At 44.8% G+C, this 25,909-nt stretch overlaps 1 protein-coding gene and 1 long non-coding RNA gene across 5 annotated transcripts in view; one reads left to right on the top strand and one right to left on the bottom strand.

The window, feature by feature from the left end:
* LOC129542625 (uncharacterized) overlaps window positions 1-16,377 on the top strand; it is a 35,795-nt gene extending 19,418 nt beyond the window's left edge. The window contains exons 2-3 of the long non-coding RNA XR_008683101.2: window positions 14,873-15,152; window positions 16,108-16,377. This is a non-coding gene — a long non-coding RNA (uncharacterized LOC129542625). The remainder of the gene's footprint in view (window positions 1-14,872; window positions 15,153-16,107) is intronic.
* Window positions 1-25,909, bottom strand: part of SLC10A7 (solute carrier family 10 member 7) — a 311,758-nt gene that overhangs the window by 3,364 nt on the left and 282,485 nt on the right. For 2 of the 4 annotated variants that reach the window (XM_055405227.2, XM_055405226.2), the window contains one exon: window positions 2,553-2,698. In XM_055405227.2, coding sequence (XP_055261202.1) covers window positions 2,553-2,698 — 146 coding nt within the window. Of the gene's footprint in view, window positions 1-2,552; window positions 2,699-20,075; window positions 20,889-25,909 lie in introns of those variants that run through there. The other 2 variants (XM_088827985.1, XM_088827984.1) reach the window with 2 other exon arrangements.

Raw genomic sequence — 25,909 nt, 5'->3', positions numbered from 1 at the left:
ATGAGATGGCTGGATGGCATCACCGACTCGGTGGACCTGAGTTTGAGTGAACTCCGGGAGGTGGTGATGGACAGGGAGGCCTGGTGTGCTGTGATTCATGGGGTCGCAAGGAGTCGGACGCGACTGAGCGACTGAACTGATATATAAAATGGATAAACAACAAGAACGTACTGTATAGCACAGGGAAACTATAGTCAATATCTTGTAATAACCTATAATGGAAAAGAATCTGAAAAATACTGCATATTCTTATTCTTACATGTAATCGAATCACCTTGCTATACACTTGAAACTAACACAACATTGTAAATGAACTGCAATAAATTAAATAAAAGCAATCTTGTGTTTCTGTTTGGAGCGTCATCTTGGTGTGGGGGGAAGATCTGGGTGGACAAATTGACCGAGGTTCAAGTCCTAACTGTCGCACTGACTACACTGCCCATATAACTCTGGGCAAGTTGCTCAGCTCTCCGGGCCTAGTTCCCATGTGTTCCGTGGGGATAGCAGAGCTTGCTACAAACAGCTGTAGAGAATACCAAACTTCAGTGATGATGACAGTGATCGTGTCAGCTGGCTTTTGTCAAACACCTGCCACGTAATCCTCCATAAGTGTGAAGAGCAGATGTTATCGTGAGTCTTAGAGTGGCAGAGACAGGTACAAAGAAGTGAAGGAACACGGCCAGGGTCACATGGTCTAGGTGGTAGAAGTGGCAGCCAGGCTCGAGGCTCCACACTCTGAACCTGGTGAAGCCTGGATGTGCTGAGCATACATGGAGCTTAACAGGTGGTGGGGGGCTATTCTGTTTTCAGGACGCTTAGGACATGAAACTGAGAGACTTTATTTTCTTGGGCTTCAAAATCACTGCAGATAGTGACTGCAGCCATGAAATTAAAAGATGCTTGCTCCTTGAAGAAGAAAAGCTATGACCAAACTAGACAGCATATTAAAAAGCAGGGACGTTACTTTGCCAAGAGGTCCGTCTAGTCAAGGCTGTGGTTTTTCCAGTAGTCATGTATGGATGTGAGAGTTGGACTATAAAGAAAACTGACTGCCAAAGAATTGATTCTTTTGAACTGTGGTGTTGGAGAAGACTCTTTGAGAGTCCCTTGGACTGCAAGGAGAGCCAACCAATCAGTCCTAAAGGAAATCAGTCCTGAATATTCATTGGAAGGACTGATGCTGAAACTCCAATACTTTGGCCACCTGATGAGAAGAACTGACTCATTGGAAAAGACTCTGATGCTGGGAAAAATTAAAAGTAGGAGGAGAAGGGGACGACAGAGGATAAGTTGGTTGGATGGCATCACCGACTTGATGGACATGAGTTTGAGCAAGTTCTGGGAGTTGGTGATGGACAGGGAAGACTGGTGTGCTGCAGCCCATGGGGTGGCAAAGAGTTGGACATGGCTGAGTGACTGAACTGAACTGAACTGACGGACATGACGGCTCTGTCACTGGCTGTCTCCTCCTGCTCATCTCTTGTGACAGCTGCCACCTTGTGAGTGGGCTGAAAGCAGTCTTGCAAAGTCTGAGCCGCTGGGAAGGAGTCAGCTCTATGGGTGCTTCTGCAGTAGGCGCTGCATCTACATTTTGTATGAGTCACTCACTTTTATTTATTTTGGTTTTTAATTTGATATATAATTTGGGGCTTCCTCGGTGGCACTAGAGGTAAAGAACCCTTGCCTGCCAACACAGGAGATATAAGAGATGTGGGTTCCATCCCTGGGTGGGGAAGATCCTCTGGAGGAGGAAGTGAAAACCCACTCCAGTATTCTTGCCTGGAGAATCCCATGGACAGAGGAGCCTGGAGGACTACAGTCTACGGGGTCATAAAGAATTGTGCATGACTGAGTTGGTGATGGACAGGGAGGCCTGGCGTGCTGTGATTCATGGGGTCGCGGAGAGTCGGACACGACTGAGCGACTGAACTGAACTGAACTGAAGTGACTTAGTACACATAATTTTATAAATCCACAAATATCAAATAAGTAAGAAGGCTTCTGAGCCGAGCGTGGTGAAATTGACATCACTGTGTGGCCTCGTTTGCTACTGAACTCTTACTTAATTCCCAAACACATAGTTTGACAATACAAAGAAGTTGCGAAGTGTCTGGAAAATTAAAGAGAAAGTGACATTCTAGATAAATCCAAGTGCTATTATGTTTAGAAAAACGTGAAATCAGGACACATGTGAATGAAGAGACAGGGCAAAGGTGGTGGGCATCCGAGCGGTGGGGCACGTATATTTTGAGTATATTTACTGAACCTTTACTCCACTGTAACAGGCCCTTCAACATGAGCAAATTAAAAACGGCTTTTAAAGACTGCATTTTAAGGATCACTGCTTTTATAACAATGTAGAACAATTGGTCCTCAGTTGTCTTGTTCAAATTGAAATGGATTAATGCATTGTTATTACTGAATTTAGTTAAGAAAACGTGTACTTGAGAACAAGGTTATATGTGCAAATGCTAACACGTATGGATGGCTAAGATTCAGAAACAGCACTTCAATGTGACTTGGATCCAAATCAGATCTTTCTGGAGCCTCACCTTCTGCCTTGACACCATCCAAGACTTTATCGTCGGCACCAGCACACTTCCCAGGAGGATCTGCACCGGGTGGTAGATGAGCAAGGGGACGGATATCAGAGAGAGGTACTCGTGGCCTGCAAACACGATCTTCAGCATTGGGATTCCTGATGAACAAAGAAGACAGAAAACCCAGAGGCAAATTCAGTCTGTCATCAGACTAAAGGCACGGGCTGGTAAAAGTGGACATTGGCATGTGCCATCTTTCCCCTGTGGATATTCACAGAACCAGACAGGGAATGTCTGGAATGAATCACCTAATCTTTCCATCTTCCTTTCACTACGTAAAGCTCTAAGCTCTGGAACAGAATAAAACTGAAAAGGGGGTCAGTTCAAGGGCACGGGTAGCCCTCACTGCCTGTATAACAAGGAGAGGAGAGAAGACGGTGCGGAAGAGTTGCTTTGAGAAGGTTAAAAATGGATCATTTGCTTAGTAGTAAAACACTCCACTGGTCTTTGGGGAGGCCTGCTAGACAACATTTCAAAGCACCTGAGTTCGCTTTGGGGCTGAAAGAATTTGATAAAATAAATAGGAGGGTACTTTAGCCAAATAGACAGTCACAAAGGCTTTGCCCACTCTTTTGGCCAAGAAGCTCAAAGCGCTTTAAGCAGTATTGTGTATGGCAGATGAAAATTCTAAAGTCTGTGCTGAGTGGTTAGACCCCACAGTGAAGGTCTCACCGGAAATTAGGTAAATGAATCCTACTGAGTCTGCTGCTCTATTGTACCCATAGCATGTGTACCTATTAAGCTTCTGTAACAGAATTCAGACTCTGGTGATTTGATTATTATCACCAACTGCTTTAATGTGGCCCAGTCATCAGATGATTGTGTATGCACATCAGTTTTGTCATCTGAGCAGCTTTAAGAGCTTAGCTTTCTTTTTGTTTCTTTGAGACCAGCCACTGAAAAGGAACCTAGCTCCTAAACACATGCATTGATGGCCCATAAATAACGTTTTATTATAACCCGGTGAGGAAAGCTCTGCTTTTTCAATTATTTTTACCTTCTAATAAATTTCAAACCTTTATGCAAAAATGTATTTCATGGCTGCTTTCTTTTTCATAGCCTCACATATCATTGCCATAAACTGCAAACGCTTAACTCTTCCCAAACAATGTCTCTCTCGAAGCTCCACATGTTTAGTCTTGCACAGTTTCTGTCTTCTCACTAACATAAAGAACAAAGGAGCTTTGTTTTTGAATGTAATATGCTCAGTCCATTTATTGGAATTGAATCGGCAACATCCAATATTACGGTTCCAGAAAGTTATTACAATGAGAAATGAAGAAGATCTAAACATATATTCCTCCTATTTTCGGAAAAGGCTATTACTTTTTTTTTTGTGACTGCTCTGGATCTTCATGTGGTGCTGAGGCATGTAGGATCTTAGTTCCCTGGCCAGGGATCGAACTTGTGTTCCTGGCATTAGAAGGTGGATTCTTAACTACTGGACCACCAGGGAAATTCTCAGGAAAGGTTATTTGGCCCCAAAGGTGATGTGAATGAGTTGGAAGGTGGGGTGGAGTAACGGGGGGGGCATAAAGGGAGCAAATGATATAAATATGGAAGTATTTTTTTTCTAAAAGTGGTCAGAACAGGGATTTCTGACTCAAAATTCAAGGCCCACAGCTGCTGGAAGTCACCTGAATTCCACTTTCTTGGCTATGCTCAGGCGGACTCTGTGTCGTTCTTCAGTAAGCCAAAGCAAGTTCACAGCTACAGTCACAGAGGGACCTCTCCAATAAGCAAGACACACAAGGTATCTTAATGGAAACGACCTCAGCAGCTCACTGTAGTGCAATGGAAAGGCAACAGTAACGATGACAGTAATGCTTCTATGTGCGGCGGGTGCTTGACTAGATGCCAGGTGCTGTCAAGGGCTCTCCTGTGAGAATGAAATGCCTAGAGGCTGGATAACTTTCCCAAGAGGTGGGGTCTGTACTGCAATCCCGGTCCCCTGAGTTTCCAGTTCTCTCCAGGCCGGGGTCAAGGCCTCTGAGCTCTTCAAAACATCCTGGGGATGGCGGCTCCACGAAGCAGAAGAGGGCCTGGGATGCAAAGAGCCCTCCTATCCAGAGTCTTTGGGACTCCCTCCCCTCGGCTCCCTCCCAGTACTGCTCTTGGGGCAGCAGACCTCGGACTCCCCTGCTTCTCACAGGGGGGTTCCTGTGATTTCACATCAGCCAGGAGCTCAGTAACCGTGAGGCCTATTCTCATAGCTGCAGGGGAACTCCAGATGGAAGCTGACTTCCAGAAGCTTCCAGCGTACAACTGACCTTCTACCTCCTGTGGTCCCTAGTACCAATGCATGTGAAGTTCTCTTCTGGCCCGGGGCTGGTTCTTCAGCTCTTTCATTTCATCTTCCAGTATACTCCTCTGTACATATTTGCTGACGGGGTTGGGACTCTGCAAACATCACTCCTCCTCATCCGTTCTTGGCTCCCTGGATGGTTCTGCCCAGAGAGGGCGCTACAGGAAGTCTGGAGAAGGGGGCAGGTGCCTGCGGGTTAGCCCCACTGGATAGCCCCTTATGCCCCTCCTAGAAAGTCTGACCTTCATTTCCTCTCCAGACTTCTGCTGACAGGTTCTGAGATCTCCAACTCCTTCCTTTATTCCCCCAGCTCTGGCTATGCATTGTCCACTCTCCACTTTCCAGTTGTCCAGCTGTTTAACCGTCCCTGGGTTGATGGGCTGGCGCGTTTGCCCGAGTCACCCTGGAGACACAGACCCTCTCTCACTCAGCCTGGCACCCCAGCCATCCGCCTCAAGAGAGGGTTCTACCATGACTGGCAGCTGCTGCAGCCATTTGTCAAACGAAGCAGGGATTTCCCTTCACCACGTTGTGAGCCTGCAATACCTTCTGGTTAACTGTTTGTTTATTTGGCTGTGCCAGGTCTCACTTGCGACACATGGGATCTACAATCCTCATTGCAGCTTGCAGGATCTTTAGATGAGGCACGTGAGATCTAGTTCCCTAACCAGGGATCAAACTTAGGCCCCCTACATTGGAAGCCTGGAGTCTTCTTAGCCACTGGGCCACCAGTGAAGTCTCTCATTCTTGTCAATTGTTAATCGGATTTCCTATCGCCACTCTTCCTGGTGACTGTGAAAAATATGATTGAAAATAAAATCAGAGAGGAAAACTTGGCTTCTGGAGATGAGGGTCAGGTCCCTCTGCTGTGTCCTGTCACCCTCTCGGGGTGGATTCACGACAGGCTCGTCCCTGCATGAGGGGACCGAGCCTGCAGAGTCAAGCGCTTTGTTTCGGGAAGCTTTCTGTCCGCTCGGTCGGAAATGCTCCCTTACTTCTCAGTCACCCAATGATTGACTTTCCTCTTCGATTATTAGTGTCTTTGAGCCTCTGTTCTCAGTCTTTCTTTCCCATGCTCCCTTCAGTTTCTCCCTGTCTGCCCTTCTGGCCCCAAATCAGTAGCTTCTGCTCAGTGCCTTTTCATTTTCCCAAGAGTCAGAGTAGAAAGAGAAGCTGGGAGAAGTGAGTGAGGGGAGGAGCATTAACTTCTCCACGCCCGAGTGGTCCAGGCAGTGGCCACGATCGCTTGGAAGCAGTAAGTTTATGATCTCTGTTCTAGGGGCTCCTGGCTGGGTTTCCAGCACTGTCAGGATGAACACTGGAAATGCATTAGAGAGGTTCCCAGACCCTGCCACTGCACTTCCCACCCTGCGATTTCTGTCACCTGGCCATGAATTTGGCAAAACTTGACCTTCCAGTCAAATCAGAGAACACTGGCTAGATCTCGTTTCCCAGAAGCCCGTTCATCCTCTTCGCCCACCCTTTTAATAATTCACCCCATCACCCGTTCACTCATTCAACGAGCACTCGCTGAACAGATTAACTACAGCATGTGACAAAGCCTCACTAAGGAGGCTCAGCAGCCCCTGGGTGCCCACTCATACCTCCTCCCCGTTACCTTCCTTCAGGGCACGGTGGGCCTCACCTGTGCCCCCCACGCTCTCCCCAAACTGGGCTCTCTGCCTTCAGCTTGTCTTGAGCAGGGTATTTTCTAGTCAGGAGCCAGACTGAGCACAAATCCCTCGATGGCTCACCACCCCTCCCCGCGACTCCCACTGTGCTCCAGCCACCGAGGGTGAGGGCGCAGTACCCTCTCCTTCCAGCTCAGCCCCGCTCTCGGCTCGAGAGGCCTCGCCTCTTGATCTTTACCAGTGAGCTTGTGTTTTGCCCAGAATTCCTGTCACCCCTTCTTGACCTGCCCAATCTTTAAGCCCTCAGTTCCCAAACTTGCCTCCTCTGGGAAGTCATCTTTATTGTCTCAAGTCTCCTTTCTGCTCTAGGCTTACCCAACTGAGGCACATTCCAGCCTAGCATCTGCTGTATTTATTACTGCTTGGGGTGTGTGTGTGTGTGTGTGTGTGTGTGCGCTTGGTGTGTGTGTGTATCCCTTACTAAGCTGTGAGCTTCTTAGGGTCAGCGACTGTTTTGCCTTTATCTCTGAGCATCTTAGTGCTCAGAAAGAGTGATGAAGGATTGGAATTGTGCTAATCCAGACCCTATCATAAAGTTACTATGTAGACTATCACTCCATTTTCACTCCATTCATTAACTCGGGAGAAAAAAAGGGGCACTAATTTCAAAAAAACCAAACAAACTTACTCGAAAGAGTTTTCTTTTTCAAGTAAAATTTAAATATAGGCCTCTTTTCATCTTGCGATCACGGCAGTAATATAAATGAAGCAAATTAATTTTAATGCTCCCAGGTACTGATTCTGTGTCACTGTGGTTGACAGGATCCGACTAGACTATATGAGATGGCGTTTGACTTTATGGAAGTGAACACCACGCGCGCATTTACAATTTTACAGGGACTTTAAGCTGTCATGCTGAAAAATGTTTATAAAACATTAATCAAAAAATGCCTCTTTAATACAATGCATTGTCTGAAAGATGTTAGAAGGCGCATATTGTAAATGGATTCTTTTTCTGACTAAAGTAATTTCCACCAAAAGCATTTCCCCGCTGCTCTACAAGTACCCTGTGTGGAGAGACGAAGAGCACTTTCTCAGCACATTACTACCTGCCCCAAACACTTGGGAAATCACTAATGTACAGCATGCCATATTTCCATGTCACACATGACACGTTCGTCTAAAATTATCCAACAGACTTTGACACTGCGGCATATTCCACAAGCAGAGCTTTCAACTGACATCTGCCAAGTAAGAACTTCAAGTGCGAGCTTTCTTCTTCTAACAAGCAAGTAAGGGTTTCTTTTATCCTTTACCCAGGATGGGAAGTATAAAACAATACAGACCAGAACAAGAGGGGTTTTCTTCCCCCTATTTTGAACATGTTTATTTTATGTTCTCTGAATTAGAAAATTCCCTTTGTATCAGTGTTCTAAGTTTTAGCAGTTACCTCTTTCTATTGGATGGATAGTTTTTAAATTTTTTCTGAGAAATACGTTTTTCCCCCTAGATTAAATATGGACCTTTATATAGAAGGCTGCTCTATTATTCAAAATATAAAACCATTTACTGGGACTTCCCTGGTGGCCCAGTGGCTAAGATCCCTCAGTCCACTGCAGGGGACCTGGGTTCTATCCCTGGTGGGGGAGCTAGATTCCATATGCTGCAACTAATAGTTAGCATGCCACAACTGAAAACCGGCATGGCCAAATAAGTGAAAAATAAAAACCATCTACTTGATGTGATTGCTCAGAATTTACTTGTAGATGCATGACGCTGTCACCACCTACTCATTCTTTCATTCCATCCATCCATCATTCATTCAAAAAGTACTTTCTGGGCTTCTGCTATATGTGAGTTACTATTTCTAGTGCTGGGGACATAAGGAGAAATAACACAGACCAGATCCCTGCCTTCTTGGGACCTGCTTTCTGTAGCTTTTGCCCCGATCACCTTGGCTTCCCTTCTGAGTGCAGGGCTGGCACATGCTTACCTGGTTTCTACAGCTCAGAGTTTGGGGCTTATCTCTGACTAACTCCATCCGTTTTTTGACTTGTAGATCAAGTCACCCAGTTCTGGACTGTCTTTTCTCCATCTAGTGCTGTCCTTCTCCTTCAGTTTTCACGGCCACCTTCCTAATTCAGTTCCTTATAAAACCAAGCCAAATGACTCTCGGCCTCCTGACATAACCCCCTGTCTTCAGACTCTTCCCTTCATCAATCCTACAAAGCACAGCCAGATTAATCTTCCTAAGACCCACATTAATTAAAGCCAAGACCCTGCTCAAGAATTACAATGACTTTCCAGTGCCCATTCATCAAATCCTCTATCCCTTCAACGTCAGTAGAGAAGGATTAGGACCACTGCCATTTTGTAAGGGCTTTGCTTGCATTATCTCATTTAATCCTTACAACAGCCCTAAGAAGCAAGTGGCGATTTCCCTGATGAGACACAAGGCAACCGAGGGTTAGAATGATCTGCCTGACGTCATACACTGGCTAGGTGGTAGAGGCAGAATTAGACAACGGTGTACTTTTTATTTGTAACCTTATTTTTTTATTGGAGTATGATTGCTTTACAATGTTGTGTTGGTTTCTGCTGTACAGCAGAGTGAATCAGCTCTACGCACACGTATCTCCCCTCCCTCTTGGACCTCTCTCCTGCCTCCTCATCCCACCCCTCGCGGTCATCACTGGGCACCGAGCTGAGCTCCCTGTGCTGTGCAGCAGCTTCTCACTAGCTACCTGTTTTACACATGGTCGTGCATTTACGTCAACGCTACTCTCTATTTTGTCTCAGCCTCCTTCCCTGCTGTGTCCGCATCTTTGTTCTCTACATTAACTCCCAGTTGCTAATTGCTGTCACTGGCTCAGGCCCAGCTGAGGCCCTGCCTAGATCCTGCCCTTTCTTTCTGGGTGACTAAATTCTATGGGTTCTTGCAGGCTCATCTTTACATTTTCCTCCACTGTGAAGGTGGGCTTCCTACTGATTTCTTCTTCTTTTGAAGAGTGAAGCCTCTCTTCCTAGTTGTGTTAGGAGACCCACTGACTGACACTACCCGTCCTGGCCAGGCAACATAGTAACCACTTATATGAGTTATTTTACAGCAGGAGTTCCTGGTAAGGAACTTGGAACTAACAAGCTACCACCTACCAGAAGAATTCAGGAAAGGTCAAAAGGAGAGAGGAGACTCTAGTCCATATGTTCTAACAATCTTCCAGAATCCTCCTCACTGCAATCCGTCTTGGCTAAGCAATATGTGTACCACCAGGAAGGTCCCTGAGTCAGAATGATTGGCTACAGACAACCCAGAAACTAACCCCATCACCACAAAACCCGAGACTCTGAGTCATGTGGCAGAGCACTCGCCCTGGGTTCCCTTATCCTCATGCTCTCTGCTTGGGCGCCCCTACCCAATAAAGTCTTTGCTTTGTCAGCATGTGTGTCTCACTGGACAACTCATTTCTGAGTGTTAGACAAGAGCCCACTCTTGGGCCCTGGAAGGGGTCCCCTTTCTTGCAATAATTGCATCCCATAAATTTAGCATTTGCTTATTTTTTTAAAATTTATTTTATTTGTATTTATTTTTATTGTTTAAAAAAACAAAACATTTTTATAGGGCTCCATGACTTAGAGCCCTAAATCTATGGGAAGAGGAGGGTCATGTGGTTCAACACAGTCTCTATCTTCAGTTACCGCCATTAAAGTTATTGATAAAAAATGAAGGATATGCACCTAACCTGAATTATATTTATGTACAAGAATCATTTTAAATTTTAATAAATAAAATACAAACAGATGGCTTTCATTTAAAATATCTAGTTAGGACATTTAAAAGTGATATCAGGCAAAGTACAGATTAAAATGTTTGGGATTCAGGCAAAACTACACTGAGAAACAAAACAATACCTGAAACGTGGTCATCTGAAAGAAGTAATTTTTAAAAACCTCTCCCTGCCATCCAGAGATACATGCCACTCTTCAAAATTAGCTAACCATGGTTTTTAAAAAAAAGGGGGGGTGTCCTTATATGAGGTTGGAAACTTACTGCTCTGATGTGGCTGGTGGGCTGCTCAGACCTCAGACCTGTGAAAACCTAGCAGTATCTCCAGAGCCAGAAAATTCTGCCTAGCATTTGCTTATGATGCCATGATTTTCTTTTGTACAAGTTTTGTTTCCCTCTGAACATCGGCAAAGTCCTTTAATCTCCTCCAGTGTTTAAGCACAGGTGCGTGCGTGTGTGCTCAGTCGTGTCCAACTCTTTGCAACCCTATGGACAGTATACCGCAAGGCTCCTCTGTCCATGGGATTTTCTCAGCAAGAGTACTGGAGTGTGGTACCATTTCCTTCTTCAGGGGATTTTCCCGACCCAGGGATTGAACCAGCATCTCCTGCCTCTCCTGTATTACAGGCAGATTCTTTACTGCTGAGCCCCCAGGGAAGCCCTAATTGGTACTCAATACATGAATGATTGATTATTTAAGAACAGAGGATGAAACAATGTTTCCCATCGAAAAAGCCTGAACAAGAACAAATACTAGTTGCTTTACTGAACTATAAAGAGAATCATTTACACATTCCTCCAGGAGGAGGTTGTATTTCACAGGAGAAATATATATTTGATATGGTAGGAAGGAGAGAAACCGAACTGACCACAGAACCCAAACTTTGAAATGAGCATTGAGTTATGGAGTAGGAGAGGAAATATATTGAAAAATGTCCTTTGTGTCTTTTGAACTTATTTCACTTTCCCGAAGAAAGCTGATCGCCGAAGAATCGATGCTTTTGAACTGTGGTGTTGGAGAAGACTCTTGAGAGTCCCTTATACTGCAAGGAGATCCAACCAGTCCATTCTAGAGGAGATCAATCCTGGATGTTCATTGGAGGGACTGATGCTAAAGCTGAAACTGCAATACTTTGGCCACCTCATGCGGCGAGTTGACTCACTGGAAAAGACTCTCATGCTGGGAAAGGTTGGGCGCGGGAGGAGAAGGGGACGAAGGATAATGAGATGGCTGGATGGCATCACCGACTCTGTGGACATGAGTTTGAGTGAACTCCGGGAGTTGGTGATGGACAGGGAGGCCTGGCGTGCTGTGATTCATGGGGTCGCGGAGAGTTGGACACGACTGAGCGACTGAACTGAACTGAACTGAACTTCCCTAAGAGAGAGTATACTCCAATCACCTGGATCATTTCCTGTCTTTCAGAGATTCATTCCCTGAATTCACTTGACTTGTTTTCCATTTAAATGCTTTCTCAGACTTTCCAAGGAGTTTTGAAGAGAGCTGCAGGTGAATCTGGAATCCAGTTGCTCCCCTCTCTAGTTCTCATGGAGACTTCCCACTTTTGTTCACTTTGTTCTTAGTTAGAAACATCCATAATTTTACTCTTCAAATGTCCTACACATTGTTATTTGAATTCTATCTCTTCATTCTTTGTGAATCTCTCCACTTAAAAGCCCATGTTTGCCTTTAAGATACATGGTCTCCCCATCATAATGTAATCCAAGAAGGCCACTCTTTTTCCAGCATCACTAAATGCCAGTCTGGGTCCCTCTCTCCAACACACACACACACATTTTCTCTTCAGAGACAAATGCTCACAGAAAGTCAAACTTGTTGATGCTGATTTATTCCACCACTAAAGTGAAAGTGAAAGTGAAAGTGAAGTCACTTGATCGTGTCTGACTCTTTGCAACCCCATGGACTGTAGCCTACCAGGCTCCTCCGTCCATGGAATTTTCCAGGCAAAAGTACTGGAGTGGGGTGCCATTTCCTGCTCCAGGGGATCTTCCCGACCCAGGGATCGAATCTGGGTCTCCCGCATTGCAGCCAGATGGTTTACCATCTGAGCCACCAACAGAGGAGCAATTATGTGCCATTTATAGAACATGGCAAGCCACTCTAGTACTCTTGCCTGGAAAATCCCATGGACGGAGGAGCCTGATAGGCTGCAGTCCATGGGGTCGCTACGAGTCAGACATGACTGAGCGACTTCACTTTTAGTTTTCACTTTCACACATTGGAGAAGGAAATGGCAACCCACTCCAGTGTTCTTGCCTGGAGAATCCCAGGGACGGGGGAGCCTGGTGGGCTTCCATCTATGGGGTCACACAGAGTTGGACACGACTGAAGTGACTTAGCATAGAACATGAAATGATTCCAAAACACAATAGTTTTAGAATTTGATTAGAAAAGACTTTCAGGATTATCCTAAAGCAAACTAATTTTCAGTTAACATAGCTGTTGCTTCATATAGAAGTTTATACTTTATTAAGTCCAGTAGCCTACAGGAGGCAGTACAGTGCAGCTGTTAGGAAGGCTGATACAAGACACAAGAGAGCCCTGGGTGGAATCCCACACCTACCACTCATCACCTTGTTACTCTCATCAGGCAAGTGACTGAACCTCAGTTTTCACATCTTTAAAATGTACCTACTTTATCATTTTTTTTTCCCCTTAACAGAAATGAAACAGTACACAATGTCTGGTAAGTAGTAAGTCTTCAGACACTATTCCAGGTGCAGTAAATAATTCTTGCCTAGAAAATCCCATGGACAGAGAAGCCTTGAGCCAGCCCCACCTGGAGCCCCTGCCTTCATGGAGCTCATGTTCTTACTCACTGACCCAGGAGAGACGACAGAGAGCGCTGGGCCAGAGCAAACACCATCCCACCACAGAGTCATGGCACAGGGCGGTGAGGGAGCACAGCACTGCCATCTAGGAAAAAGCTGATGGGCAAAGTGGATGCAGGAAGCATCTGAGTTATTCTAATTTTTGTGTCTCTTTTAGAGTGAGTAAAAAGAACGGCAACCCTCTTTCAGGTTGGTGGGTATGGCCTGGCCTGCCGTCCATCAGAGAGAGGCTCACCAGATTAGTCAAGAGTCGTCCTGAGGTGTGGCCTGTAGGAGCGGGTGGGGTTTAGTCTGCACAGCCCTCAGCATTACATTATGCTCCTACTTCTGGCTTTCCTAGGATGTCCCCTGAAACCCATTCTGGAACATTCTAAAGGCTAACAAGTCCACCTCCTGCAGATTCCCTTAGGACGGCAGACAGGATGTCATGGATTATGTGACTTGCTCTCATTCACGCCCATCTAAATGACTGGTCTTTAGCTCAAATTCTCCAAAGTATTTTATTTTCGTATTTATTCATTTTTATTTATTCGGCTACACTGGGTTTTAGTTGTGGCCCTTGGGATCTTCAATCTTCGTTGCAGCCTGCAGGATCTTTAGTTGTGACATGTGGGATCTAGTTCCTGACCAGGGATCAAACTCGGGCTCCCTGCATTAGGAGCATGGAATCTTAGCCACTGGACCACCAGGCAAATCCCTTTAAGGTATTTCAACACTGGGCTGCCCTTCCCTTGCTGATTTACATTTTATATGTTTCCCTGTTTTCCTGTCATTCCATTTGTAACTGAAAACTGCCATTTTAACTTTGGTGTGACTTCACCATCAGGACTGCATTAAGACTTTTTTTTTTTAATGTGGACCATAGCTAAAGTCTTTATTGAATTTGTTACAATGTTGCTTATATTGTTTATGTCATGGTGTTTTGGCTCTGAGGCACGTGGGATCTTAACTCCCTGGTCAGAGATGGAACCCACGTCCCCTGCATTGGAAGGTGAAGTCTTAATCACTGGATCACCAGGGAAGTCCCATCACCATCAGGACTTCTGTTGTTGCTTTCTGAACCATAGAAGAAAAGATTTTTGTCCTTCATGTTGAAGGAGACATCTGAAATGACGTACAACTAAATAATATATGCAAATAAGAGCTCTCTAGTTTTCTCAGCGTCCCAGAGATGGGTTCAGGGAATCCACATAGATGAGGGCATTTCCAAATCACTGAACACAAATGCAACATCAGCAGCAGCAGCTAGGGGATGGATAACAACCCCCTTGGCTAGACCTTTGACAGAAAAACAGGACAATCTTATACCAGTTTCACAGGTAAGTACAAGTGGAATTTTAATTTCCAACCTCTGAGGCCTGAAAAGCATCCTATGGTTATCTCTGTAGATGGCATACAAGATGGAAAGGGACATGTGGAAATCCACACGGTGGGGGGTTGGCCACGTGCTTCAACCAGTTGGACCCAAACATCCTGTCTGCAGTCTTTACAGGGCTTTCCTACCACCCTCCCCTTGACAGTTAGGAAGACTCACAGTTCCGTTTCTTTTCAGTGTAGTCAGCTGCTATTTAGCTATGCTAAGTGTAAGTCGATGTTTTTGTTAAACTTTCCTAGGTGCCTTACTGAACTATAAAGAGAATCATTTATACATTCCTCCAGGAGAAGGTTGTATTTCATAAGAGAAATATATATTTGATAGGTTCATCGGAAGGACTGATGTTGAAGCTGAAACGCCAATACTTTGGCCACCTGATGGGAAGAAGTGACTCATTTGAAAAGACCCTGATGCTGGGAAAGGTTGAAGGCAGGAGGAGAAGGGGATGACAGAGGATGAGATGGCTGGATGGCATCACCGACTCAATGGACATGAGTTTGACTAAACTCCGGGAGTTGGTGATGGACAGGGAGGCCTGGCGTGTTGCAGTCCTTGGGTCTGCAAAAGAGTCAGACACGACTAAGCGACTGAACTGAACTGAAGTGTAAGTCAATGTTTTTGTTAAACTTTCCTCGTTGCTTTACTGAACTATGAAGAGAATCATTTACACATTCCTCCAGGTGAAGGTTGTATTTCATAGGAGAAATATATATTTGATATGGTAGGAAGGAGAGAAACTGGACTAACCATGGAACCCAAACTTTGAAATGAGTATTGAGTTGTGGAGTAGGAGAGGAAATATATTGAAAAATGTCCTTTGTGTCTTTTGAACTTCAAGAGATCTATCCTTCACATTTCAAAACCAGAATTCAAACATATAACATTTTATATATTATAAAACATATACTCTGTAAGCCTTAGTTGCTCAGTGGTGTCTGACTTTTTGTGACCCAATGGACTGTAGCCCACTAGGCTCCTCTGTCCATGGAATTCTCCAGGCAAGAATACTGTGTGGGTTGCCATTCCCCTCCCCAGGGGATCTTCCTGACCCAGCGGTTGAACCCGATCTCCTGCACTGAAGGTGGATTCTTTACTATCTGAGCCACCAGGGAAGCCCTATAAAATATATGCTATAATAATATATAAAAATATACCTCCCTTTATCCAAAAGGGAGAGTTAGGCCTAGAAAGGCAAGAAAATGAACAAATACAAGGGTACAAACAAAGTCCGAGGCCATTACTAAGAGAGGAGCAATCTTTCCAGTAATTTTAGTCATCCCTTCTCTGGGAGGACTTCAGAAGCTGTATCTGGAGTTCACGGACGTTTGGGCCTTCATTTGTATGTCGGCAGGTGGAATACAGACTGCAGAAAAATCATTCTTGGGTTGGCCAAGAAACTTTGTTCAGATTTGCCGTTACACTGTAGGGGAAACGCAAACGGCTATTACAGGGCGTATTCTGGGTCAGGCAGACGCTATTCTGCGTGTGCCAACATCACCCCATTCACTCCTCATGTCTATAATGTGAGTAAGGCTGCTGTTATTATCTGCACTTTTCAGATGAGAAAACGGAGGCCTCGGATGAATAAAAATCTTCCCAAGGCTCTGCACAGCGAACGACGGGGTATAGCTGGGATGTGAATACAGGCAGACTGGTCCCAAATTCTGTGTCCTCCACCACCCTGCATGCCTGAAATGGTGATCTGTAAGAGCACCCAGGAACTGGAGAGAAAGAGATGCTTGATGGTATTAACACAGAATAATGGAGGGTGAAAAACCCAAGGAAAAGAATATTTACACAAGAAAGGTCTGCAAAGAAGAGAGAGATTCCTTCTGACAGAGGAGCTGAGAGAACCAGCCTTTACTCACTTTGAATAAAAGTTGGTCGATGACCATTTTCTGACCATTTTCCAGCCCGATCGGAAAATGAAAGACTGTATTTTACCCTTCAATCACCTGGGCTGTAATCCTACCCCTTTGCTGAAAGTTTTATGTAAATAAAGATGCAAGAAAAGACCCAAATGAGCAGCTGGTGTTATTTCTGTTTTTGAAACAGGTATGTTCTGATTGGAAAAGATGTTTAATGAATGGCCTGAGCCGGCTCACCAGATGCTGACAATGAAACATTTAACTCTACCAATAGAAGGTTTCAGCCTCGGAAGATTAGGTACACCCTCACCTGTCTGACAGCACTGTAGGAGTAATTAGCAGACAGGGAATTCAAGAATGTATTAAAGAGCTGAAACCGTGGAGGCTTCATTCAGATGCCGGCGATGGCTTCTGGAAGGGGTCACCATATTCATGGAGACAGGTGGGAAGGAAGTAGTGGGAGCTTACTTTTTTCCCTTTCTGGGCTGTGAAGGAAGAGCCATTTGTCTTCCAAAGAGAAAAATGTGCCTAACGTTCACAATCACAGGATATGAAGCCTCAGAAAGAGAACGAGAATTTCACATGACAGAAATAACACAAGGTCATCGGAAGAGATGCAACGTGGCCACCAACACAGAACTGGCCCCATCTGATTGGCTCTGGGAAGCTTTGCCTAGTTTTACAGATTTTTTTAAGGATATGTTTTTATACAAATGAAGACAAACACTTGGAACGTTTTAAGTGTGAGTCAATGAGAGGTTGATGCATATGACAGGCACTTTCACATTCTACCACAGCTTCCAACACCCTAAATTTAGTTTTCCCTAAGATCTCACATTGATAATCTTTTCAATGGACAGAGGAACTTCCAGAAGGCATCCAAATCGTAGTTAAGTGGTAAATGTGAGCAAACAGTGACCAAAATGCACCCACACTTTTTGTTTTGTCAACATGGCTATTAATCACCCTCTGGTGGTAATTTCCTTTTTGACGGCACCGTGTTTATGACAAACGTAAGCCTCAGAAGCGACGTCTTCTGACACAAAAGATCAAGGCAGGTCTGACTGGGATGAGAAATCAGAGTTATTTACTTGCTGACTCACATTTCTGTAGTTCAACTTGGCGAGAAAATTTTTCATTAACCTAAACCTACTTCTGCCCTTCACCTATTTCAATGACTAGGGAGCCAAGACCTCATTCACAAGACTTTTAGGCAGAGGAAGAAAACCCTGGAAACCATTTCTGGAAATGTTTTTTTAATCCCCTCAGTTTTCTTTAAACTCTGAATGCTTAACTTAGATATCTAATCACAGCACAAAGAATTGTGGTTTTCACAGATCAGCATAAACAAATGGTCGGTTTTATGAACAGATGAACACGTGTGATCCTTTCTGGAACACAGCGGCGCATACATATGCACAAATAGAGAAAGTGGTTAAAGGCAGTGGTTTTCAGTGCCAGCTGCTCGTTAGGATCACCTGGGATACCTGGGTTTATCCTGAGAGATTCAGAGGAAATAGGTCTGGGGAGGGCCTGGGCAGTTTTGCAATGATCCCAGGTGATTCCCTGGTGGCTCAGATGGTTAAGAATCTGCCTACAAAGTAGGAGACCCAGGTTTGATCCGTAGGTCAGGAAGATCTCATGGAGAAGGGATTGGTAACCCACTCCAGTGTTCTTGCCTGGAGAATCCCACAGAGTAGCCTAGCGGGCTACAGTCCATCGAGTTGCAAAGAATTGGACACGACTTGAGCAACCAACAGGTGATTCTAATGTAAGTCAGGCTGAGAAGCCAGGTCTGGTAGTAAGGGAGAGCAAGAGGATTCTAGGGGTTTCTGGAGATAGACTGATGGTTGCTATGTGCTGGCTTTGCCCTTTTCTTCACTGTGTAAACTGAACTGAGTTGCTTGACCTCTCTGAGGCTTGGCTTTCTACCTTGGGCAATGGAATCAATAATAACTACTGTGCATGGCTTTTGTGAAGATCCAATGAGATAATAAGGCAATCCATGTGCCTGACACAGTACCTGGAATGCAGGGGATGTCATATGACTTCATGTCTACTTTCTGATTTAATGGTCACGTCAACCTTACGAAATGCGAGGAAGATAGAGGCTGGCCGGTGTGGACGTCTGTGTGTCTGGCTGATTTTGAATTACACATCATTTTACTCTCCAAGTAATTTCATAGCCTCCCTAACCTCTGGAGTGCCTCAGGGGCCAGTGCTCAGAGCCCTTTTCTGCTCTGTCTACTCTTTCTGTAGTGATCTCATTCAGCCTGATGGCTTAGTTTAAGCTGAACACTCCAGCCTGGACCAGAATTCTAGGCTCACAAAGCCGGCTCTCCTTTGGATGTTGAAAAGACATCTCAAACTTAGCACGTTCAAGATGGAACTCTCGATCTGCCCCACATCCCTCTTGCATGGGTAAAATCTGTATCTCATCCAGTCGAGTAAATGGCAATTCCACCCTTCTAGTCCCCTTGAGGCCAAATCCCTCGGAGTCATCTTTAATTCCCTTCTCTTACATACACAGCCAATTCGTCAGCAAATCCCAGTGGTTTGGCATTCAAAATACCACCAGACGCTTCCCACCACTCCTCCACCTTGAATCACGCCACCCTGAGCCTTCATCTGGATTAAAGGCTCTTAACTGGCTTTCCTGTTTCTCCCTGGTGCACCCTGCCCCCCGGCCAAGCCCAGTCCTTATTTAACGTAGCAGCCAAAGTGGGAGCTGCATCATGTCACTCACACCTCTCAAGGATCCCCTTTGCCTTCTGTGTAGAAGGCAGTTTTCACGACAGGTCAATGAGGTGTCACACACATCACCCATCTTCCCGTGTGACCTTCCAGCATCCTCCCCTTCCTCCTCATGCTTTCCACTCCCCGAACTCCGGCCTCTTCGCCCTCTGCCTCCCACTTGCTGAGCCGCATGTGGCTTCAGGTCCTTGCCCTCACCGTGCCCCCTGGTTGGAGCCTCCTTCCCCTACACGTCTTGTGGCTCGCTCCCATTTTCCTAAAGGTCTTTGACCCAAAGCCCCCTTTAGGCCTAACATGTCCCTGCCTCCATCTCGCCCTCTTATTCTCCTTTCTGGTTTTCTCCACACATTTCCCATCATGTGATGCCCCATACGTCTAAGTGTTCACTTGCTCAGCTCCGCTAGAAAGGAAGATGGATACGGGGGAGTACGTTTTCGTATTTTGTCCACTGCTGTGGACAGAATAGGGCCCAGAATGGTGCCTGGTGCAAACTAGGCATGAAATAAACACTTGTTGAATGAATGCATGCATTGAGCAAATGATATTTTAAAAGCATCTTTTCACTGGCATTATTTATTCGTGCACATCCCTGCACTTGCCATCAGCTGCAGAGGAGCTGGCTTTTATTATTATTGAGAAAGCTTGTTCTAGCAGTACACTAAGTACAGTAATACTAGCACGGAGATCAAACCTGGGAGACGTCACTGCTCCAAACCCATGAACGTGCTCGGCTTCAGGACAGGTGACTTTCCAAATGCACTGGCTTCCTGGGGCCCAGGAATCTTTTATGTACAATTTTACATCTCCTCCTGCCTCCAGGGTAATCTGTCAAAAACCTACAGCATCCCACACGGCTTTACAAATGGGCAGCTGACTCTACTATCTGGCTGGCGTTTTTTGCCTGGGCTGCAAATGGGGACAGGGAGGTGGTGGGTGTCACCTCATTCTGTAGCCTTGTAGTCCTTTATTATTTACGGTAAAGAAGCAAGGAGCCGACTGTCATCAAATCCACACAAACTGGTTTATAGTGTCTGGTTCAATTAAGGGGGTGGGAGAGAGGCAATTCTGAAACAATCATTGTTATTCATCAATCTCTGTTTGCAAGTGGAGATGGGGAGAAACTTCAAGTGAAGGCGCTCTCCTGGGTGTAAGCACTTCAAACACAGCAAACAACTGTTGTTCTATGATGTACATTTTAGTTCCGCTAGAGGCAACCTTTCTAAATAATAATAATAATAATAATAAACAATCCCCTCTGCAACTGACGCCGGGTGCAGAGATGAACAGGGAGCCCTGGAAGGGGGACCATGATCGGTCCTCCTGGATGTGGCAAAGGCCCCCTCAGAAGGGACGGGCCCCTGAATTCTTGTGGAGGGTTCCCTCTCAGAAGCACAGGGTGCAAGTGGCTTCAGGCATGCGAGCTGATTATTAATGTGTAAAACGGAACTCTTCAGAGCTCCTTCTAACTATGACTCAGTGGTTTTTCTTTTGAAAGAAATGTGAAACTGTGGAATTAAAAGCTTCTACCAGGAACAACTGGCATGAAGAGGCCCAGAGGGATAGAGATTTGGTATCCAGGTGGAGGTGCCGCTGCACAATATGTGAGGTTTTCTGTCTCTTGTTGTTGAGCTGTAGTAGCAACTGTGAGTCGGGCTTGGCTGCGGCGAAGCTGCTGCATGTAAGTGCTGACCTCTCTGTTCCTGCTCCATCCCTGAGACCTGAGAACATGAGTGGGTGAGTTAGCTTCTCTAGAAGCTGGGACGTGATTATGGATGTACATGATATGGTGGCTCTCACACTTTTGTGCAAACACTCCACTTTTTAGAATATGTTTGAGAAATCAGGCTCCGAGGTCTTCTTAAAAATTCTGAATCCCTCAAATAAGGCCCAGTAATCTACATTTTTTTTTTTAAGGGAGCAGTTTGTTATATTTTTAAGGGCCGCCTTTCAGGAAATGCTGATCTTATGGTGTTTCTCTGAATAACTCAAGATTCTAAAGCTACACTTAAGTCTTTCAAAATCAGAGAGAATTACTGACTGTTAGAACCAGAGGGTCCCAGAGATCATTCAGCCTAGACTTTTCACACCAGTGACCAAGGGATAAGCCTCGAGCTGAGCTTCACAGCACAGGACCTTCCTGCAGCTCTCATTGCAGCTTGGCACAGGGGCTGAGTCCGACCTGGCTTGATATCTGGCTCTGCCACTTGGGGTCACATGACCTGTGCAAGCTTTTTGTCTCCCTGGGAGCTTACTTCCCTTGTGGCGGCGACTGTGGGAGTGATGTGAGCTGGGGCGTGGAAAGGGATTTTGGGACATCCTGCACCAGGTTGGTCAGGCGTAAGTTCCAGATTATTCCGGCAGGTAGTAGACGGTGGCTACGGAGATTAGGAAGGGAGGTGAAAATTTTCTCCACCCCCATAGTTTTGCCAGCATTTCTGAATGAAAGTAAGCTCCACAGATACAGACATTTTTAACTTAGCACATATGAGCAGTAAATGTGTTCCCTGAAGTCCCAGTTCTGACCTCTCCAGGGTTCTCACCAACACCTGGCATGAGAGGGCTCTCAACGCAGGGCTCGGTAACTCCAATGGTCAGCCTCAGGGGACTACACGGCCTCTGTGAGTGCTCGGTTGCTTAGTCGTGTCTGACTCTTGTGACCCCATGGACTGTACCGCACCAGACTGCCCTGTCCATGGGATTTCCCGGGCAAGAATGTTGGAGTGGGTTGCCGTTTCCTATTCCAGGGGATCTTCCTGACCTAGGGATCAAACCTGTATCTACTGTGGCTCCTGAACTGGATGGCAGATTCTTTACCACTGAGCCCCCTGGGAAGCCCTCAGGGCCTCCAGACAGAGGCTGAACACAAAACCCCGTAGGGAACAGGCCGCCAAAGCGGTCCTGGGGATTTCACATTCAGGACACGGGATTTCCTAGATTCTTTGAGCAAGAGGGAAGTGTGCAACTCTAAAGTTTTAAGACAGTCTACATATGAGTGAAGGTCCATTTATTACACTTACCATACAAAGCAAAAAGGTGGGAATTTCCTCAATAGAAACCTATTTCTGAATTCATTATGCTAATTAGTAAAGTCTGTGATAAATACAGGATAATAAAATCATTTACTGTAGCTTCCTCTGGAATACATTTTTCTTTTCTTTTTCTCTTTTTTAATTTTGGCTGCACTGGCTCTTCGTTGTTGACTCACAGGCTTAGTTACCCCGCAACGTGTGGGATCTTAGTTCCCTAATCAGGGACTGAAACCCTGTCCCATGCACTGGAAGTCAGATTCTTAACCACTGAGCCACCAGGGAAGTCCCTGGCGTACTTTCTTTCTGATAAAATGGTAGCTGAACATTCCAGTGAGAATTTTCCATGAGAACAGTGGGCTCTCCTGGGCACTGAAGTCTACAGGAACCATTGGCATAAAATATTTTCAAGTAAATTACTTCTTGTAACAAGCATTTAGCCTATTAAATACCCAATTAATCGTCTTTGTTATTATTATTACTAATCAAAATCATGTTGAGTAGAGAAACGATTTAAAAAACATATCCACAAAAGGCATAGAAACTCTGTTATGTAAACTGGATTAACAAAACCTAAATGGAGGTGATCTTACTGCAGATCAAGAAACACTCCAAGTCTTAATTCAGCTCTGGTTCCCATGTGGCATCAGAAATTTGGGTTAAGGTTCAGTGAAAAAGGCAAAGCAATAGCCAAAGCTGACATGGTAAGTATTTGAAAAAGGGTATAAAGTTTCACCAAGCAAGATGTAAAGTGGTAGTTTTCAGACCTTGCATTATGACCCGTTAATGAGGTACAGAATCAATGTGACAGGTTTTAATCTAGCGCTTGGCTGGGTATGGAATATATCACAGAAAGTGAGATGGAATGTTGTTCGGTAAAACTTTTTACATGCATGCAAAAGTTTCCTGGGTCACACTGTAAAATGTATTTCCAACTGCAGGTTGTGGTTTAAAATGTCTGGCAGTGCCCGGCACAGGAAACATGGAGAAGGAGCAGAAATGTGGGGGCATCAGGGCTTTGGTCCTGGCGAACATCGAACATGACGAACACCTGCTGTATCATTAAGAAGAATGGTACTTGAGGATCAGGTTAGGGAACCTCAGAGAGGTTTAAAAGTCTTCAATTGGATATTTATGCAGAACCTGGGGACTTTCTAAATTTTTATTACAGTCTGGATATACCAGTGATTAAGTTCAGACACCAAATTCAGAATCAAAAATTTAAAGTAATCTTCAAACCTCTGAACATAAGTGTATCACTTTGTTCAAGAATCTGCATTTTTCTCTTTGTTTATGTGGATCAGAAAACAGTGCAGAAGGACAGATACTCCCCCTAAATTGTCTTCAGCATGGTGGTAAAACCTACTGGGCCTTTAATTTCAGTGGCATCTTTAAGAATCTGGCAGATGCTAGAAGAATGTATAAAGAAGATGTGATATATATATCTATATACATATATATACACACACACACATATGCACAACAGAATATTACTCAGCCATAAAAAAGAATGAAATAATGCCATTTGCAGCAACATGGATAGAACTGCAGATTACCATACTAAGACAAGAAGTCAGATAAAGACAAATACCATATGACATCACCATATGTGAAATCTAAAATATGATACAAGTGAACTTACTTACAAAGCAGAAACAGACTGACAGACAGAAAACAATCTCATGGTCACCAAAGGAGAAGGAGGGGGAGGGATCAGTTAGAAGTATGAATTCCATGGGTACTGAGTCTGGTGGGCCACAGTGCCTGGGGTCACAGAGCCTGACGGGGCTGAGTGACGAATGCAACAAAGGGATGCACAGGCAAACACTGCTATACAGGCTTCCCAGGCGGCGCTAGTGGCAAAGCACCTGCCTGCCAGCGCAGGAGACAGACAGGACACAGGTTCGATCCCTGGGTCGGGAAGATCCCCTGGAGATGGGCATGGCAACCCACTCCAGTATTCTTGCCGGGGAAATCCCATGGGCAGAGGAGCCTGGAGGGCTGCAGTCCACGGGTTCGCAAGAGTCGGACACGGCCGAGCGACTAGAGAAAGAGTAGCAACTTAGCACATTCACACCCGCCTAAGACAGATAAACTACAAGGACCTACTATATAGCACAGCGATTATATTTAACATCTGTAGTAATGTATAATGGAAAAGAGTCTGAAAAAGAATATATAGATACACACACACACATATATAACTGAATTACTTCATTGTACATTGGAAACTAACACAACATTGTAAATCAACTATACTTCATAAAAAAAAAAATAATCTGTCAGATGGTAGGTGTCTCCAGACTGCCTTTCCTTACAGAACTTCCGCTTTAAGAGCAAGTTCAGTTCAGTTCAGTTCAGTCGCTCAGTCGTGTCCGACTCTTTGCGACCCCATGAATCACAGCACGCCAGGCCTCCCTGCAAACCACAGGACAAAAGATATATTTATGGTTGTGCCTCAAAGACAAGCTTCTATTTTCTGTCTTTACCTTGGACTTCGATTTCTACTGTCATAGTTTATTGTCAGACAGCACTGTAGCTCTTAGTTTGCAAGTACAGAGGGCAGTGATACCCCATGAAAGGTAAGGGGTGACTCGTCAAGAAACACTTGAAACAGAATATAACTTTTTGTTAATAAAGAAAATATAAGGACCGTGTGCCAGTTTGTGATGGGGCCACAAGGAATATATGCATATGGCTGCAATTATATATACTGAATATTTTTAAACTGTCTTATAACTAGCAATGTAATCAGAAGTAATTTTTAAACAATTAGTTAAATGATCCAAACTCACACTGACAGCATGTACTTACAATACTCAGAACCAGTTTGGCACTTTTGAGTCTTTGAAAAACTTTTATATCCTATTGTCCAATGCAGTTCTGGAAGTTAGGAGACCTGGAATCTAGTCTCTGTTAATTATATGACCTGGGATACATTTTTAGATTTTTTCCTATGCTTTCACTTCTTATGAAAAATAATAATTACTGATTTGCTAACACTTAAGGCCTGATGTGCTGTGATTCATGGGGTCGCGGAGAGTCGGACACGACTGAGCGACTGAACTGAACTGAACTGAAGGTTGTTTAGGTAACATGACTTAACGGTTGAGGGCTTTAAAAAAGTGCTTCCCAACTGTAGGGTAGCTTTCATCAAGATAATAGTCTTTATATGCCAAATAGAATCGCAGAGAAGCTTTATGGGAAAAGAAAAACAAATGCAAACTTTCGGATTTCAGTTCCAATTCCCCTGGAGAAAACAACCCAGATGTTAGTAAATGATCTTTTCAGCCCAACTTGTGGGGTAATCCTTTAGCACTCTTGAAAAGCTTTCAAAGAAAATTGAAAACAGGATCCTTCTCAGACTTTGTTTCTCCTATGAAACCCTGAAGTGACTCAGTGGTAAAGAATCCGACTGCGAACGCAGGAGATACAAGAGATGCAGATTCAATTTCTGGGTTGGGAAGATCCCCTGGAAAAGGGAATGGCTATCCGCTGTAGAATTCTTGCCTGTAGAATCCCATGGACGAGGACTGCAGAGGGCTACAGTCCGTGGGGTGCAGGGTTGGAAACACGATTGAATGGTCTTTCACAGCACCACTGTGAAACTCTTTGGAGAGCATAAAGACATTTTTAGCCTCTTTAGGAAGATGTAACTGCCATATTTCCTTTCTTGTAATATTATAACATTACCTACATAGATGTTCCTTTAA

Source organism: Moschus berezovskii, chromosome 19 (genome assembly GCF_049115385.1).
Source record: "Moschus berezovskii isolate FMDL1 chromosome 19, NW_MosBer_1.0, whole genome shotgun sequence".
NCBI classification, from domain to species: domain Eukaryota; kingdom Metazoa; phylum Chordata; class Mammalia; order Artiodactyla; family Moschidae; genus Moschus; species Moschus berezovskii.
Note: the sequence above shows the minus strand (reverse complement) of the source record. Positions and strands in the feature narration are given on the sequence as shown.